Raw genomic sequence first — 16,809 nt, 5'->3', positions numbered from 1 at the left:
TTTTTTATTTCAAACCACACTGGAGCGTAAACCTGAACAATAAAATATACAAGTTTTTTTAAAAAAACGGTTGGTTGATTGTCTCTAGTATACAAACAGAGAAGGCGAATAGCTTCCAATATAATAAGCGATCCAATTTTATAGGCGACCCATTTATCAGAAACTTTACCAAAGCCTATTCCTTTGCAATATTTAATTAAAAGTCTTTGATCACAACTAAGGTCTATTAGTATTTCTTCTGGATTATATCCATCTAAATTGGGGTTCAATACGTTCAAATAAAATTTGATTTCTATCCTGAATATTTTCAGCACATCTTTTGCCAAGTAGACCCCTAAAGCTTCTTAAAGAGCTTGTAACGGAAGTTCATATTGATGTAAGGCGCATCCAATTAGATGTAGTTTTCTTTTTAAAAAACTCTTCTAGTTTTACTACTAAGCCACTTATTGGTAGCAGTATTATCAAGAAGAACAGCTTGTATTCTTTCCAAACTGTTATGTTCTTGTAAAACACTGAATGTTTTGGTAGCAAGAACTAAGCCTGAGGCACCAGTGACAGGAATCGTCCTACCAGTCAAATAATTTCCGCAGGATTTTCCATCTTCATAAGTAAATGTAAGGTGATGTTCAGGTTCAATGCATTTCTATAGTACTTCTCCTTAAGGTGAGTTTATTACTTTACTTATTTTTTTCTGATAGAGCTTGCTATCAACGCCAAGATAAATTAACTGTTTTTTTTTTGTTCTGAGTCTACACCTTCACTAACAATTTTTACTTTTGACTTGGCCTGATCTAATTTGCATTTGTCAATCAAATTATCTTTTATATCAACATCATTTTTCAGGATAAGTTTTATGTCTTGTTGTAAAGCATTTGCAAGGGCTGCACCTACGTTTAATGAACACTCGTTTCTGACTAGTTCCATTACAAATCTTGGTAGTTTAACCAAGTTGTATTTTTAATAGGATTATTTATTGGTTTCCATACACCTTCATCCTAAAAAAGTTGATAAAATAAAATGCTTTTTGTTTCATCTAAATATTTCTTGTGTTTATAAAATATTTACCTCCGTATTGGTTAAACCACTTGTTTCTTCAATTAAGTTTATGTGTGGTATGAGGGATTTACCTTCATCAACTAGCTTAAGAGATATTTTTTGACATTCTTTCAAGTTTTTGAATCCTTTTGACAGATAATCTATCAACAGAAGAAAGTTGATATACTTTATTACTCTGAGAGCAAAAGCATACAATATGTTCTTCAATGCAATTTTCTTTATTACATGAAACTTTTCTGTCACTATAGGGAAACACATCTAATGAACAGGAACACGCAGAAATATCAAAAAGTTTATCCAAGTTTGCATCAAGATTTCTTTTAGCGCTTACTTTTTAAGCTTGCGATTAATATCCTTAACAAGTGCAAGAAGATCTTTAAATTTCCTATTAATAGATACTTTAGCCCAAATTGATTTTATATTATTGCTAATTTGCAGTCAATAATACGATGTCTGCATTTGAATTTATATAAATAAGATAGTAGTAATAATGAATAACCTGTCTAAAAGTGCTTGGATCTGTCATTGATAATTCACATGGGCCACCACAATATTTTTTTTCCCTTTTTGTCCGTGTAGCTGTAGCCTTAACTTTGGGCATTTTTGTAGACTAATTATACATGAAAACTGTATTAAAGTATAACACTTAGAGTCATGGGCAGTGGCATGACTTTTTAGTGGGGGCCAAACCACCAAAAAAACCTAAAATATAAAAACTTGCTATTAAAAACCTGCTTTGTTTAAAAATAAAGAAATAAAACCCTTTTGAAAAAATTATTGGGCTAAGGAATTAAGTAAAACCATTAGTTCCTCCAACTAAATTAAGTAAAACCATTAGTTCCTTTGAAAAGTTTTAAATTTAATCTACCTTAGAAGTAGCAAAACAAAACTTATGTAATATAAACAGGTAAAAACATTACTCTAAATATAATAATTATAAGTATTAACCTTTGATATTAAAATATTTCTTTAAATTGCAATTTTATTTTTGAACCTACTTTTAAATACTTTATATTTAATTTTAAAACCAATTTTTAAATAAAAACAAGTTACAATACTTTTAAATACAAACAAGAACTTTTAAATACAAAAAAGATTTGCAAAATTTAAATTTAAATGCGTGTAAACGATTTAGCAAAAATTTATTAGCTTTTTAAAGCTATTGCAAATTTTAAGAAATCGTTTATTGGTTACTTTATAAATTCGAAACGAGATATTTTAAAACGAGATTACTAGACTTAAAATAAAATATTTTAACATTTGAAATTAACAATCTAAAAAAACTAGTCCAAAACTAAGACTTGAAATGTAAATCCGCAAGCCATTTTCAAACCAGGATACTTGAGATTTGGCAAAACCTCATTTCGAATCTAAACACAGTAACTGCAACATTATGCAACTCAAAGTTCAAAAAAAAAAAGCTCAAGTCCACCTACCCTAATATATATATATATATGTATATATATATATATATATATATATATATATATATATATATATATATATATATATATATATATATTTATATAGTTCTATAGATTATTACCTTTGGGAGTACGGAAGAAAAAAAAAGATTCTTATGCCAAATACGTTACTTTTAATTATTTTTGACTTTTGCCCAATATTTGCGTGTTGTCAAAAAGTTAAAACCATTAATTTAATTACAAATTAATCGTTTTTAAAAATCCCCGCAAAAATGCAAATTTAATTGACCAGAATGTTTTTAAAAACATTCAGAATGTTTTTAAAACATTCTGTATGTTTTTGATAATATAAACAATGTTTTTATTTTTATTTTTTTTAATAAAATGTTTTTATTTTTATTTTTTTACTGTAAATCATACACGAAGCGTTGCTACATCGACTATCTTATAGCCTAACTCGCAACAAAGTGCTGCTACATCGACTGACAAATAGCCTGACTTGCAACGGAGTGCTGCTTTATCTACTATCTTTTAGCCTGGCTCGCAAGGGAGTGCTGCTACATTGACTGAGGGTTTGGTTGGGGCAGGCAGTCTATCAAGTAATATTTAAAAAAATCTGGTCTTGCATTTTAATTTTTACTTTTTGTCAACAAAATACGGAAAAACTTTCAGACAACCAGTTAGGAGTTATATATATATATATATATATATATATATATATATATATATATATATATATATATATATATATATATATATATATATAATTATAAAATTAATAAAATTATAAATTATAATTATCATTCATTTCTACAAAAAGAATTATTAAAAAAATAAAAAAAGAATTAAAATATCAGGGACACAATACTTAAAAGAATCACAAGTTTATACATAAAAAAAACAACAGATGTTGTGTTAAAAAATTAATAAAGCTATTCTTAGATGATAGTTTTAGTACACCTGAAATCTGTATGGTTAAAGAACATACACTAAAAATTTCAGTCCAAGAGCTTTTATTAATCTCAAGATATCAAGTTTTGAAGTTGAAAAAAAGAATAAAATGAAAAAAATATAAAAACAATTTACAAACTTTACCAATAAATAGATATTTAAGTAAGGTAATATTAGTAAGTATTTTATGCCAAATGTATATATTTTCTGAAAGAATGATAAACTTTGAATAAGTATATTAAAAAAATAATCAAATTTGTATTTTTGAAAATTTTTTTATATATAAGCCATCTTAAACTAATTATAGGAATAGTTTTAAAAAGTTCAAATAAATTCAAAGTTAATTCTAATGTGTTACTAAAAAAATGCCTGACAAAAAAAATGGCGCCCATAGGCAGTTGCCTAGATTTATCTTATGCCAAATATACCTAAGTATATGTATGTGTAATACAAACAGAAATTAACTACTTTTAAAATTAAGTAGTTGATTTCTGTTTACTAAAAATTATTTCACAATTTATTAATTGGCCAAATCCAGTGCTAAAAACAATATAATTAAAATATTTATATTACAACAACAAACAATTAGTTAGTTGTATTATATTATCATGTTGTATTATATTATCAATTAGTTGTATTATATTACCAGTTGTATTATATTACCATACAATTAGTTGTATTATATTATCAATTAGTTGTATTATATTATCATTAGTATTATATTATCATTATCATTAGTTGTATTATATTATCAATTAGTTGTATTATATTACCATGATCCATTTTTAGATAAAATTCCTGCTGTTATAACTGATTTAAGATATCTTTAATGTTAAATAATGAGACAAAATAAAATTAATTTTAATACTATATGCTAAAAGCTATTTAATTATTGGTACAATGTCAAATTGTTGTAATTAGTATTTTGAACAATTTTCATGTTGTTATAAGTCTACTTTAAATTATTTAATATATAAAAGGGAGACTTACCTAAACCCATCAATACCAACTCTCTCGCATAGAGAAATTCACATGTATGAACTTTTTTTGTTATGAGTTTATGATAGATTACTTTGTTTATTTTATGTTGTTCATTTTGTTTTTTAATACAGAAAGTTGTTACTAGAAAAGTATAACAGATAGATTAACATATATAACATATCTAGCACCCTAGATATGTTAAATATTTTACTTTAGTATATCTTTTTTTGTTTGTATAATATAATATTTTTATTTCTTATAATATACTGTTTTTATTTCTTATAATATTATTGTTGTTGTTATCATTATTATTGTTGTTGTTATCATTATTATTGTTGTTGTTATCATTATTATTGTTGTTGTTATCATTATTATTGTTGTTGTTATCATTATTATTGTTGTTGTTATCATTATTATTGTTGTTGTTATCATTATTATTGTTGTTGTTATCATTATTATTGTTGTTGCTATCATTATTATTGTTGTTGTAATTATTATTATTGTTGTTGTTATCATTATTATTGTTGTTGTTATCATTATTATTGTTGTTGTTATCATTTATTGTTGTTGTTATCATTATTATTGTTGTTGTTATCATTATTATTGTTGTTGTTATCATTATTATTAGTTATGAGAAAAAACAAAAGAATGTTTATGTTTTATTTACTTAAATTATTTTGGTTGCTAATTTAATTTAAATATTGAAAAATACTTCTTGTTATTTTGATTTAAATTTAAATTTGATTCTGTTGTAAAAATATAAATTTGATTCTGTTGTAAAAGTGTAAATTTGATTCTGTTGTAAAAATTTAAAATTGATTCTGCTGTGATAATTTAAATTTGATTTTGTTGTATAAATGTAATTTTGATTATGTTGTAGGAATGTTTGATTTAGACAAGGGTAATACAATTTTATTTGGATTGGATGTATTGATGTATTTGGGTTGGATGTATTGATGTATTTGGGTTGGATGTATTGATGTATCTATTTTCTTAGCTAAGATAATAGAGGCAAAAAAAAAGAAAAAAACTTTTTGCCAATGACAAAGTATTTCCAATTATTTGAAAATAAATAAATACAAAAATTTGCAATGCAAAACCACATCCACTCTTAACAAAGCAAAAGGAATTCCCAAACAAATAAAAAATTATTAAAATTTAAAAATTATGGCAACTAGGGCATAACTGATTAGCATTTTTCTGCTGATTCCAGATTCCGGGTTTTTTGATTTGGTATTAGCCGATTGCAGATACTATCTGGATTGTTAAGTTACATAATTACATTTAATATTTGACATCAGGCTCATTATACGGTGTGTTTGTTAAATCGACAAAACCGCAGAAATGAGTAATATATGCAGAGTAATGTTTTTCTATAAATACTTATTGAGTTTTTCTGCTTTATTTTGAAATAAACATGTCTTTTTGGTTATTTGGTCCTTTGATATTTTGTTTCGGTTATTTACTTATTTTCTGCTCTTTTGGTGCCAATACCGATTAATTGGTTTTTAACAAAATCCAGCAGGTACCGATTTCCAGATTTCAAGATTTGGTTATGCCCTAATGGCAACTATTTTTCTCTAGTGTAACCTTATTTTTGTTCTTTTAGTGAAATCTTATTTTTGTTCCTCTAGTGTAACATTATTTTTGTTTCACTAGTGCAACATTATTTTTTGCTTCACTAGTGTAACATTTTTTTTATACACTTGCACTGTACTCAGTGATAAGATCATTTTGTATTCTTGGAACACTTTAATTACTAACAAAAAAAAAAAAAGCAATGCTATTTTAGATAATAAAAAATTATTGTTAAAAAGTTGTTATTGTATCAATTTTCTTCTGGTCATTGGTTTAATTGATGATAATGCTTTTGTCAACTTAAGATTAAGTTTAAAAATTAACTACAAACTAGAAAGGAAAAGTTTTCTTTATTTTTGCAACTTTATTTTTGCTTCACTAGTGTAACATTATTTTTTGTATACACTTACACTGTACTCTGTGATAAGATCGTTCTGTATTTTAGCTTCTCTAATGTAACATTATTTTTGTTTCTCTAGTGCAACATTATTTTTGTTTCTCTAGTGCTACCTTAGTTTTATCTCTCCACTGCAACCTTACTTTTGTCTCTCTAGTGCATCCTTACTCTTATTTCTCTAGTTCAACATTATTTTTATATCTATAGTGCAACCTTATTTTTCTAGTGAAACATTAGTTATTTTTCTCTAGTGCAACATTAGTTTTGTTTCTCTAGTGCAACCTTATTTTGCACCTTTAGTACACTCTAATTTGTTTTTTAATGATAAATATTTAAATTTTGATTAGAATTTAAAAATTGTTATAAATAGTGTGAAATATTTTTTTATATTTTTAGGTTTAACAGTTGAAGTTAGTGAAAAAGAACTAGAATGTTTGTATTCCCAAGTTCAAGTATTTTCATTAGTAAGAATGTTTTTCTTATGTTTCATTAGTAAGAATGTCATATGTTTTTTTTATTGAGTTGCAATAAAAACAGAGAATCCAATAGTAATCTTGACATCTTTTCTTTAAGCTTTCTCCTTAATAAGCTACACTCTTCTTTAAAGTTATTTATCTCTCTTTAAAAGGACAACCAAGTCAATGTGTTGTGTTCAAACGAAATGATGAAAAAAATGTTTCAATTAAACTATTCTTACTAAACTAAAATTTAAAAAAGTAAACAAAGTATACAAAGAAAAAAGTAAACAAAGAAAAACATTTTGTTTTTGTAGTTGTTTGCTGACTTTTTTCCTAGATAATCAGTCATCATAATAACAATCGCTTTTTTTTTTGACAAAATTGATGATATCTTTACAAATGCAAACATATGTGTTTTAGTAGTTGACATTGAGTCTTAAATTATTTTTTTAAAATTTTTTTTAAATAGCTTTCTTTCATTACTGTTTTTTTATCTATAAGTTTTTTCTTATACAGTTTTATCTTAGTTAAATTTTATTAAAATATCTTAACTTTTTAAACAAACATAAAATCAGTTCAAAAAAATAAAAATTGTTTTTTTAATTCTATAATTGTTTAATTGTTTTTCAAAATTTTTAATCTTTTTATTTATTAATGTTTGCTAGTTTTTAATTTATTAACTGCATATGCTTTAAAATATTATATATATAATATTTTAATATATATAATATATTAAAATATTATATATATATATATATATATATATATAAATATTTAAAAAAAGGATTACAAAATAAATATGCATAATTTGGTTTAGTGTAAGAATGTCATTGTTATAAAATGTAGCACACTTAAATGAGATATGTGTATTGCAAGCCTCATATATTTTACAACTTTTTTCCTCCAAAAACTTATTTTGATCTTGTCTTAATAAATTGTCCACACACGTAGTAAAATACATCTGATGGATCCAAACAACCTCCTGATGCCATTCAAATTAAATAATTGCTTTTCAACTACAAATTGTTGTTCCTTTATTCACCAATAACATGAACTGAAATGTTTTGCATAGTTCAAGATTGCTTTAGAATGTCCTGGAAGTTTTTTGAAAGTTTTAAAGATTTCTTGGAATTTCTAGAATATTCCTGAAAATTACTAGACCTTCTGGTCAATTTTAGAAATTCAGCAATATTTTAGAAAAATACTCTGAAACATCAATATTTTAAAATTCATATCATATTTTATCAGTATTTGCTGAGTATTTGATATGAATTTTAAAATATTGCTGTTTCCATCACAGAAGTTTTTGTTAAACAGCAATTGTTTTCTATATGTTTTCAACAAAACAGGTTAGAAAAAAATACTTTCAACCTAAGGAAATAAACAAAAATACTAAAAAAAAATACTAAAAAAATAAATGTTTTTTGTTAGTATTATTATTTAAACTTTGTTATAGCTGTTTAATAAAAATCTGGATAAAAGTTAAAAGTTGTTTTTGATTTAAAAAATTAAATGTATGAAGACTGGCTGAAAATCTTAAGCAGTGTCTATAATGGATATGAAAAAATCTGTTACACATGTTACATTTTGTCATGCGATTTTATTATAACTTTATTGTAAATCTTATTATAATCAAAGTAAGTATTAATAAAAATAGTAAATAAGATTTAACACTTCAATACTTAAATAGGTTCGATACTTGGATAAATTTGACACTTCGATACTTAGATAGATTCAACACTTTGATACTTAGATTTGATACTTTGATAGGTTAAAATCGAAAATATTTACTACAAGTAAGAGTTGCTTATATTTTATTTAATAGAAAAGAGTTTTTGTTTTTAAATGAACTTCACTTCTTGTTTTAATTTGGACTGTTTAATTGAAATATTTAAATTGCTTGTTTACATTTATCTTTTTTTTTAGCATTTTAACTAAACATTTAAAGATGTCTCACTAAAAATGGAGAGTTAATTACAGAAAATCTTTTTTTTAAATTATAACACTAGGGAACAAAATTTTTGAAGACTTAAGTCTGGTAGTTGTTTTTAACTAATTTTATGGTGGGAAATTCAAAACTGAATTTAGCTTTTCTCTATCATGTCAAATTTTTTAACCATAAACACAAAAATACAAAATTCAAGGAAATAATTAAGAAATAGCCTTGAATACAACGTTTGTTTAACACTGTTATCTTTTTTTACAAAAGATCTATCTAAGGTTGTTATAATTGTAAGTAGTTAAGGTAGGTAACCTTTGTTTATAGCACTTTTCTTTGTTTATAGCACTTTCAAGTGTTTAACTTGAGGACTATCGTGTTTGATGCTTCAACCATAGTCAGCCATTATATGTTCATTCCATCTACCCTGATAGCGTTCTTCTATAACCTTCAAATCTTAGTGAAATCTTTTACTTTGCTTCTCACTAACAGTACCAATATTTCTTGGATAGCTGGCAAAATTGCAATGCAGAAAGTGTAGTCTAATACTCATGTTACAACCAAGTTCTTTAATATAAATGATTTCTGTGTTATTTACTTGCGCATATATTTCCTTGAAAGTTCGTGGCAACAAACTTGAATAATAACCAAGTATTCTTCTCAAGATCTGACATTGAGCTGTTCATCTTTGATAAGCTGCAAATTTGTGGACCATCAAACACACCACCCTTGATTTTTGTAATTGAAGGTCCAGGAAATTGTAATATACTTAAAACAGTCACCCTCAGTTGGCAAAGCTTTCACAAATTTCTTCAATAGTATTTATATGCAGAGGTGGGAATATTATTTTTTTCTTATCAACAAGTGACTCATTTAGAATGTTGGGATCCCAGGTTTAAGATCTGATCTTGGTGCCCAATGTCTCTATCAAATGCTTTTGAGCTCTGCTATCCCACATACAAAAAAAGCAAGGATGCCGAAGCACATATGTGTACCCATGTTGCTGTCCAAGAAAGAAGCACACCGTTTCAAGGTCAATACTATATATAGATATATATATAGTTGTAAAGATAGTCATTGAGTTATTGCAATAGTATATTGCAATAAATCAATGACTATCTTTACAACATCATGTTGTTCACAAAGAATAACCGAATGCCTAATAGGAATTGCACCATATAAATTGCCATTGTGTAGAAGGACACACTTTCAGCTCTGCTTCAAGCTATCAATAAACAACTTCCATTCATCTGGATAGAAGATTAAAAGCGCTAATTCTATTTGTAAACGAGGTTATTGCAACAAAAAAAATATTATTTAACAGAAAAAAAGTTTCAAAATGTTCCCCAGTGTTTACATTTTTTAATTTAGATTTTAGGTTGTTGTTTTTTTTCAAGTATTTTTAAAAGTAGTTTAATATATTTACTGCTCTATTATATAGTATTTTAAATTATCAAAGGGCAAATTAACTTAAACTTACCAGATCGCAAAAAAATTTTCAGAAATAACGACAAATCTACTGCAACAAAAGTAGCAAAGTTCTTTCATAAGACTCTCACAACAAGTTTTAAATATAAATTTTTTTTTCATCATATTTTAAAATCATTGTAAAATATGATGAAATCTTTTTTAATAAAAACTCTTACCCAAAATATAAAAATTAGTAATCACAATATATATGTATATAAAGCTTTTGACAAGGTCTTACATAAACGATTAATTTAAAAAATATTATCCTATCACATTAAATGGAAGTTGCTAGCTTGAATCAAACCTTTTATAATTGGGAAGAACACAAAGGGTAATTATGGGTAAAAATATATCTAATTAGTGTGAAGTATTTATGTGGAGTGCTACAAGGTTCTGCACTCGGTCCACTTATTTTTATATATAAAAAACAATTTACCTACCCAGTTAGCATATAGTTTGCATCCAGTACCTGGATGCAAACTATATGCTAAGGACAGTATATTAATTTCAATTATAGATAGTGATGAAAGTGTTTAAAAAGCACCAAATCAACTTCAAACTGACATCAATAAAGTAATCGACTGGTGTATTACTTGGGGAATGAAACTTAATAAAGAAAAATGTAAAGTCGTGCACATCGGTATTAAAAATATGACACCCAAGTATAGTATTAACAACGCAGATAGAAATTACAAAATGAAAGAAATGAAATTAGAAAGAGACTTAGGTATATTGATATCAGCTTATCCAAAATGGCACGAGTAAGTAAAATCAGCAGTTACTAACGTGCAAAGATCACTGGGTTTAATAAAAAATAATGTTCCTTACTAAAATGTTTCTTTCGAAATAACTTCTTCAACAACAGAATAATTAAAAACTGAAATTCTTTGCCAAACTATGTTGTTTGTTCAAGGTCCTTAAATGGTTTTAAAGCAAATTATGACAATTTATAGCATTAACCGTTGTTATAGTATCTCAATATATATATATATATATATATATATATATATATATATATATATATATATATATATATATATATATATATATATATATATATATATATATATATATTTATATTTTTATATATATATATTTATTTATTTATATAAAATGAATAAAAACAACTTTTGGTGGAACTCTGAGTTTCATGCCTTTCGGCAATCATCAGCTATTGTGTATTACATCAAAAACCGTTTAAAAATTACAAATTAAAATTACGGTGGAACGAGTTCTGACGTTACAAAAACAAAACAAATCAAAAACAAAAAAATGTCAAAGGCTTTAGTCCCCGGTGTTGAATAAGGATAGTAAAAATTTCTTTGAATGCCGGCACTTTAATACTATTTCATATCTTTTATTTAGTAAGTTTTCTCCTTTATATGACAATATATGAAATTTCTTGCAGAGACAAAGGTTGTAAACTTTAGATGCTTGATTGTAGGGCTTACATCATGCTATTATTTTCCATGTAGCAACAGGTTTTATATTTTTCGATTTTTAGCTTCCATATTTCTTTGGAAGTTCAGTGTACCCAAGTTCAAGAATTTGGGTACATTAAAAGATTTAAGATGGTTGGCATATCTTAATTAAAATGTGGTTTCACTTATATCGAAATAAACTTTATCTTTGAATTGAGGATCTCCAGAATTTACAGTGGCTTGGTATACGACATTGTTAGATAGACATTGGTTATTTAATGGACAAATTTTTTTGTCTATGCAGTTGCATTTTTTTGATGTTTTATTTTTATCGCTTTGTAAAATTTTATTGTTATGTGCATTTATAAAAGACTTGGTATTAGGCATGCAACTATAGCTAACTTTAATATAGTTTCGATTAAAAATTTTATGAAGTCTGTGTCCTACTGGAAAGTGTTGGTCAATTAAAGCTAAGAAGCGATTTCCAATTTTAGTTTCAACCTTTTTGCTAAACAGGGGGGGGGGGGGGTCGGTTTTACCATATAATTTTACGTTTGCTATGTCTTTTTTCATTTTTGTTTATTTGCGGTTGGTAGGTGAGTTTTGAATCGTATCCTAATTTACGTAAAGTCTCTTCATGCGGAAGAATGGAATTATTGAAAACAGTTTCATTTACTGCCATAGTCTATAATCTTAACTCAATAGTGTGAGGGATCTCTTTTATTATATTAGGTGGATGGTTTGAATCAGAATGAACAAACAAAAGTTGGTTATTAGGTTTACAATATGGTTAATAAGAACTGTCAATCAGGTTCGATCTTACATCAAGATAATTAACAATTTTAATATTACATTGGATGGAGATAAGTAGTTATTTTTAAAACCATCTTAAATCTTTCAATGTGTATGTAAATGTATATACATATATATGTGTGTATGTAAATGTATATACATATATATTTAAAACTTATTCACTCCCCACAAGGCTGCAAGCAACCACTATTAAGTTGGGAGTTACTAGAAAACAAAGAATAATGTTAAAAAGCAAGAATAAGGGTGACAGGATAAGAGATTTGTAGAGGTAGAGAATAAAATTAGGAGTAAAATATTGGTGAGCACAATAAAGAGAAGCAGCCTTGGCAGGTTCTAACTTCACAATGGTTTGTGTATATTGTATAATAGATTGTAGATACTTTATAAATGGATATATAGCTTCTATGAGAGGTCAATAGTGAATGATAATCTCAGAAGACATAAAGAAGAAGACTAAGTGAGAGGATTAGCATTCATTAATAAAGTAATGTTGACAGTATTATAATAGTTGTTTGCAGTAAATAACTGAGTTTTGCTGAAGCCAAATTCACAAGCCACTGCAAGCCCCAAATTGTTACAGAAGAGATATTAGATTCAAGATCTGCTGCTTGTTCTAAGCTATCGAGAAGAAAAGACTTTTTGTCAAGACAGGATTATAAAGTTGAGTCATCGTCAAATAGAGTTACTTTAGATGTAAGATTGTCAGGAAAATCATTAATGTCGAAAAAAAACAACGCAAGATCCAAGCATAGAACCTTAAAATACCCCAGAATTTAATGGAAATGAAGAAGAGTATTAGCCGTCAAGGATGACTTTATTATGTGCGGTTACAAAAGAAAGGATTTAACTTAATCTCAAAAATTTTCCCAGATACACCAAATGAAGCTACAAATAAAGCTAACTTATGGAGTAAACCAATATATCAAACTTTATTAAAAGCTTTTGCAGTGTCAAGAGCAATAGCTTTTTCCTCCTTACCTCCATCTAATGTACTATAGAAACTTTTGTTTCTATAGTGAATACGATGGAGGTATATTGAAAACAGCATTGATTGTTAGAGATTAAGATATTAGACTCAAAATGTTAGAAATTTATTGATTAAAGACTCAAAGACCTTAAGACTTAAGCTAAAAGACCTAAGACTTGAGCTAATAGAGAGAAGACTGATTGCCTTGATTACCTTTACCTTGCTAGCAGAGAGATTGGACAATTAATAAAGGGGTCAGAGTGTTTTCCAGAGTTTTTAAAAATTGGAACCACAGATGCCCTTTTTCAGCAGGTAGGAAAACAAGCTTCTTTCAAGCATTTATTAAACAGTTTGATCTATGTAGAGAACAAGTTGTTTAGTGTCTATATAGAGAACAAGTTGTTTAGTGCATATCTTGATGAGAAAATCAACGTTTTAAACAATTGGGGCAAATTTGTCTCCCTGCTTTAAAGTTTTCTAACATTTTAAGGGAATATAGTAATATTATAATATTTCTTTAAAAAATATTTTGATGTTCACTTACATATTCAATTTTGAAGCAAAGCTTGAAAAATGTTTTACACCCGAATATTAAGGGTTTATAGAATATTAAATTACAAATATGTATAATATAATACGCAAATCATAATACATGTCAAGAATAAATTCAAAATATATTACAATAAAAAATTCATATAAACTTATGGATTGAGCTGTCACAAATTATAAGATTTTTTAATTATTGATTTATATGACTTAATGTTGTTTAAGTTCTAATCTTTGAGTATTCCAATAATGCTCAGAATCCATGATTCAATTTTAATTAAGATGTTGAGAATCTACTCAAATCTCTGAGTAAAATATATAAATATATATTACTCAGAGTTTTAAACATGTTGTGATAAACAGATTCGAAACATTAATCAGCAAACACTCCTAATGGCATTTTAATTTTTTTTTTACGAAAATAACAAAGCGGTGTTCAATAACAAGACCTTTCCATCCCATTGAAAGATTTTGGTTGAAATTAATCATTACATAATTTTCAGTTTTATAAATCAAAGTAAAAGCTAAAACCTAATAGATAGTATGTCTATTACATAAAATGTTTGTAAATAAAAATGTATTCATGTTTAATTCAACATATTCAATGATTCCTTTCCTAAAAATTTATGTAATTCAAGTTTACCTTCAAAGTCTTAATACACTTTGCAATGGCATTCTCAAAGCACTTTATTAACTACTAAAGGTTGATGTTAACATCATTCAAAATAAAAGCTTGCATTATGTAATAATTTCACATCATATTAGATTATAATTCGGAGCCAGGAGCTTTCTAATTTTATTAGCATTTCTACCATCCAATCCACCCCCATTAAATCCATGCCATACTATCCTATGATTACCTACTCAGTCACCAATAATAAGTTCCTTACACAACACATTTGAAATTACTGTCACAATCTTCATCAGCAAATGAAGTTCTGGTTTAGGAATTACATCAAGTAGATTCTTATCTCCAACCACATCAAGTAGACATGGATTTATAACATTTTTGAATGTTTGCATATAACGTTTCTTAGGTCCATTTTTAGCAAAGCCATTATATCCATTTTTAGCGAAGCCAAAATATTTAGCAAAGTCCATAAAGCGACTTTAACTTATTAAAAGTTCTCAGTTCTCCCAGATTTGTCTTTTCACTGTCACAATATAAACAATAGTATTTTTCTTTACGTCCCTACTAAACTGCTATACATAATTGCAATTATTTTTAGCACCTTAAGATTAGCTGCTAAGTAGAAGTTTGTTGAGCATTATTTTCTTTTTAAGAATCCGAAGGTTTTCTGATTTTCAGATTTTTCAACATTTTTAACGCCATAAATATATATATATATATATATATATATATATATACATACATACATACATACATACATACATACATACATACATACATACATACATACATACATACATACATACATACATACATACATACATACATACATATTTACATACATACATATTTATCATTTTATCTATGCTTAGTCAGTACATCTTCATCATGAAAATAAAACATAGAAAGAAGATTTTAAAGCACTGGTGTGCAGAGGAAAAAAATTAGTTTTTAAAACAGGTAGAAACAAAAAAAAATGTCACATGATAACTTTTTCCAGTGAAACAAACTCAGTTTGCAGATATTTTATCAATTAAAAGCCAATATCCGAATTTTATTGAAATTAGTATTCTTGGATTATTCAATATCTGTGATAATTTATATACCATCGTGACAATTTGCCATATTTCACTTTATTTTATAAGTTTTAGACTTGTTTGATTTTTTTACAGGTGTCACACTTGTTTTGGGGAATTTGGGCATTAATCCAAGCACATTACTCAGATATAAACTTTGATTTTCTTTGGTATGATATTTTAAATTTTTTTATTAACTATAACGATTTTAGTTGAGCATAGTTTCATATCTTTTAATTTAAGTTATACATAGTTAAATATCTTATGATTTATTTTATAAATAGTTACATATCTAATGATTTATTTTGTACATAGTTACATAACTTATGATTTATTTTACAAAAAACGAGGTTATTAACATCAATCTTATTTTACAACTGAGTTGTAAAATCATTTTAAAGGTACGACTGTATAAGTGTAATAAATTCTCTCTAAGATTATAACTGTAGATAATAAACTCATTCTAAGATCGCAACTGTAAATAATAAACTCGTTTTAAGATCACAACTGTAGATAATTTTAATTAAATGCCTAATAACTATTTGATAATTTTAGTTAAGATGTATTTAATTATATTATGTGTAGTTTTACTCGTATGATTTGGTGTTTTATAGTTTTACCTTATTTTTAAAACAAATTTTTATTTTACTTTGGGTTAGTTGATGATTTTTAAATTAAATTTTTTGTATTTACAGGTATAGTTCGATGAGATTGAATGAATATTTTAAACACAAAGATGCATTTTTAACTATTGGAAAAAATGCCGAATTTATTTAGCGAAATGAAAATTTTAGAAGAGTTTATATTTGCATTTCTTAGGAATTCTTAAAAAAAATTATTTGAACAATTATTTATAAAAAAATAAATTATTTAGTTTAAAATAATTTAATTTTTTGTTTGTTGTTTTTTTCTTTATTTAAGGAATACGGACTTGACACAAAGAGACGTGTTGAAAGTTTGAAATATTTAAAATATAGTCACATGCCACTAATCAGTCAATCATAGAACTATATTTTTCAACCTGCAACAATCTATTGGCGACGTCCATAAGTTAGGTCACGAACCCCTCATCCCCCTCCCCTTCCTCCTCTTCCTAAAAAA

General features: G+C 26.3%; 1 protein-coding gene across 4 annotated transcripts in view; it reads left to right on the top strand.

The window, feature by feature from the left end:
- LOC100201708 (ethanolamine kinase 1) overlaps positions 1 to 16,602 on the top strand; it is a 50,202-nt gene extending 33,600 nt beyond the window's left edge. For all 4 annotated transcript variants that reach the window (XM_065791041.1, XM_065791039.1, XM_065791038.1 and 1 more), the window contains 3 exons: positions 6,784 to 6,851; positions 15,805 to 15,878; positions 16,404 to 16,602. In XM_065791041.1, coding sequence (XP_065647113.1) covers positions 6,784 to 6,851; positions 15,805 to 15,878; positions 16,404 to 16,485 — 224 coding nt within the window. In that variant the 3' untranslated portion in view covers positions 16,486 to 16,602. The remainder of the gene's footprint in view (positions 1 to 6,783; positions 6,852 to 15,804; positions 15,879 to 16,403) is intronic.
- Positions 16,603 to 16,809: the final 207 nt, after the last annotated feature.

This window comes from Hydra vulgaris, chromosome 02 (genome assembly GCF_038396675.1).
Source record: "Hydra vulgaris chromosome 02, alternate assembly HydraT2T_AEP".
In the NCBI taxonomy this organism is placed as follows: Eukaryota; Metazoa; Cnidaria; class Hydrozoa; order Anthoathecata; family Hydridae; genus Hydra; species Hydra vulgaris.
This window is presented reverse-complemented; position numbering and strand designations above follow the sequence as displayed.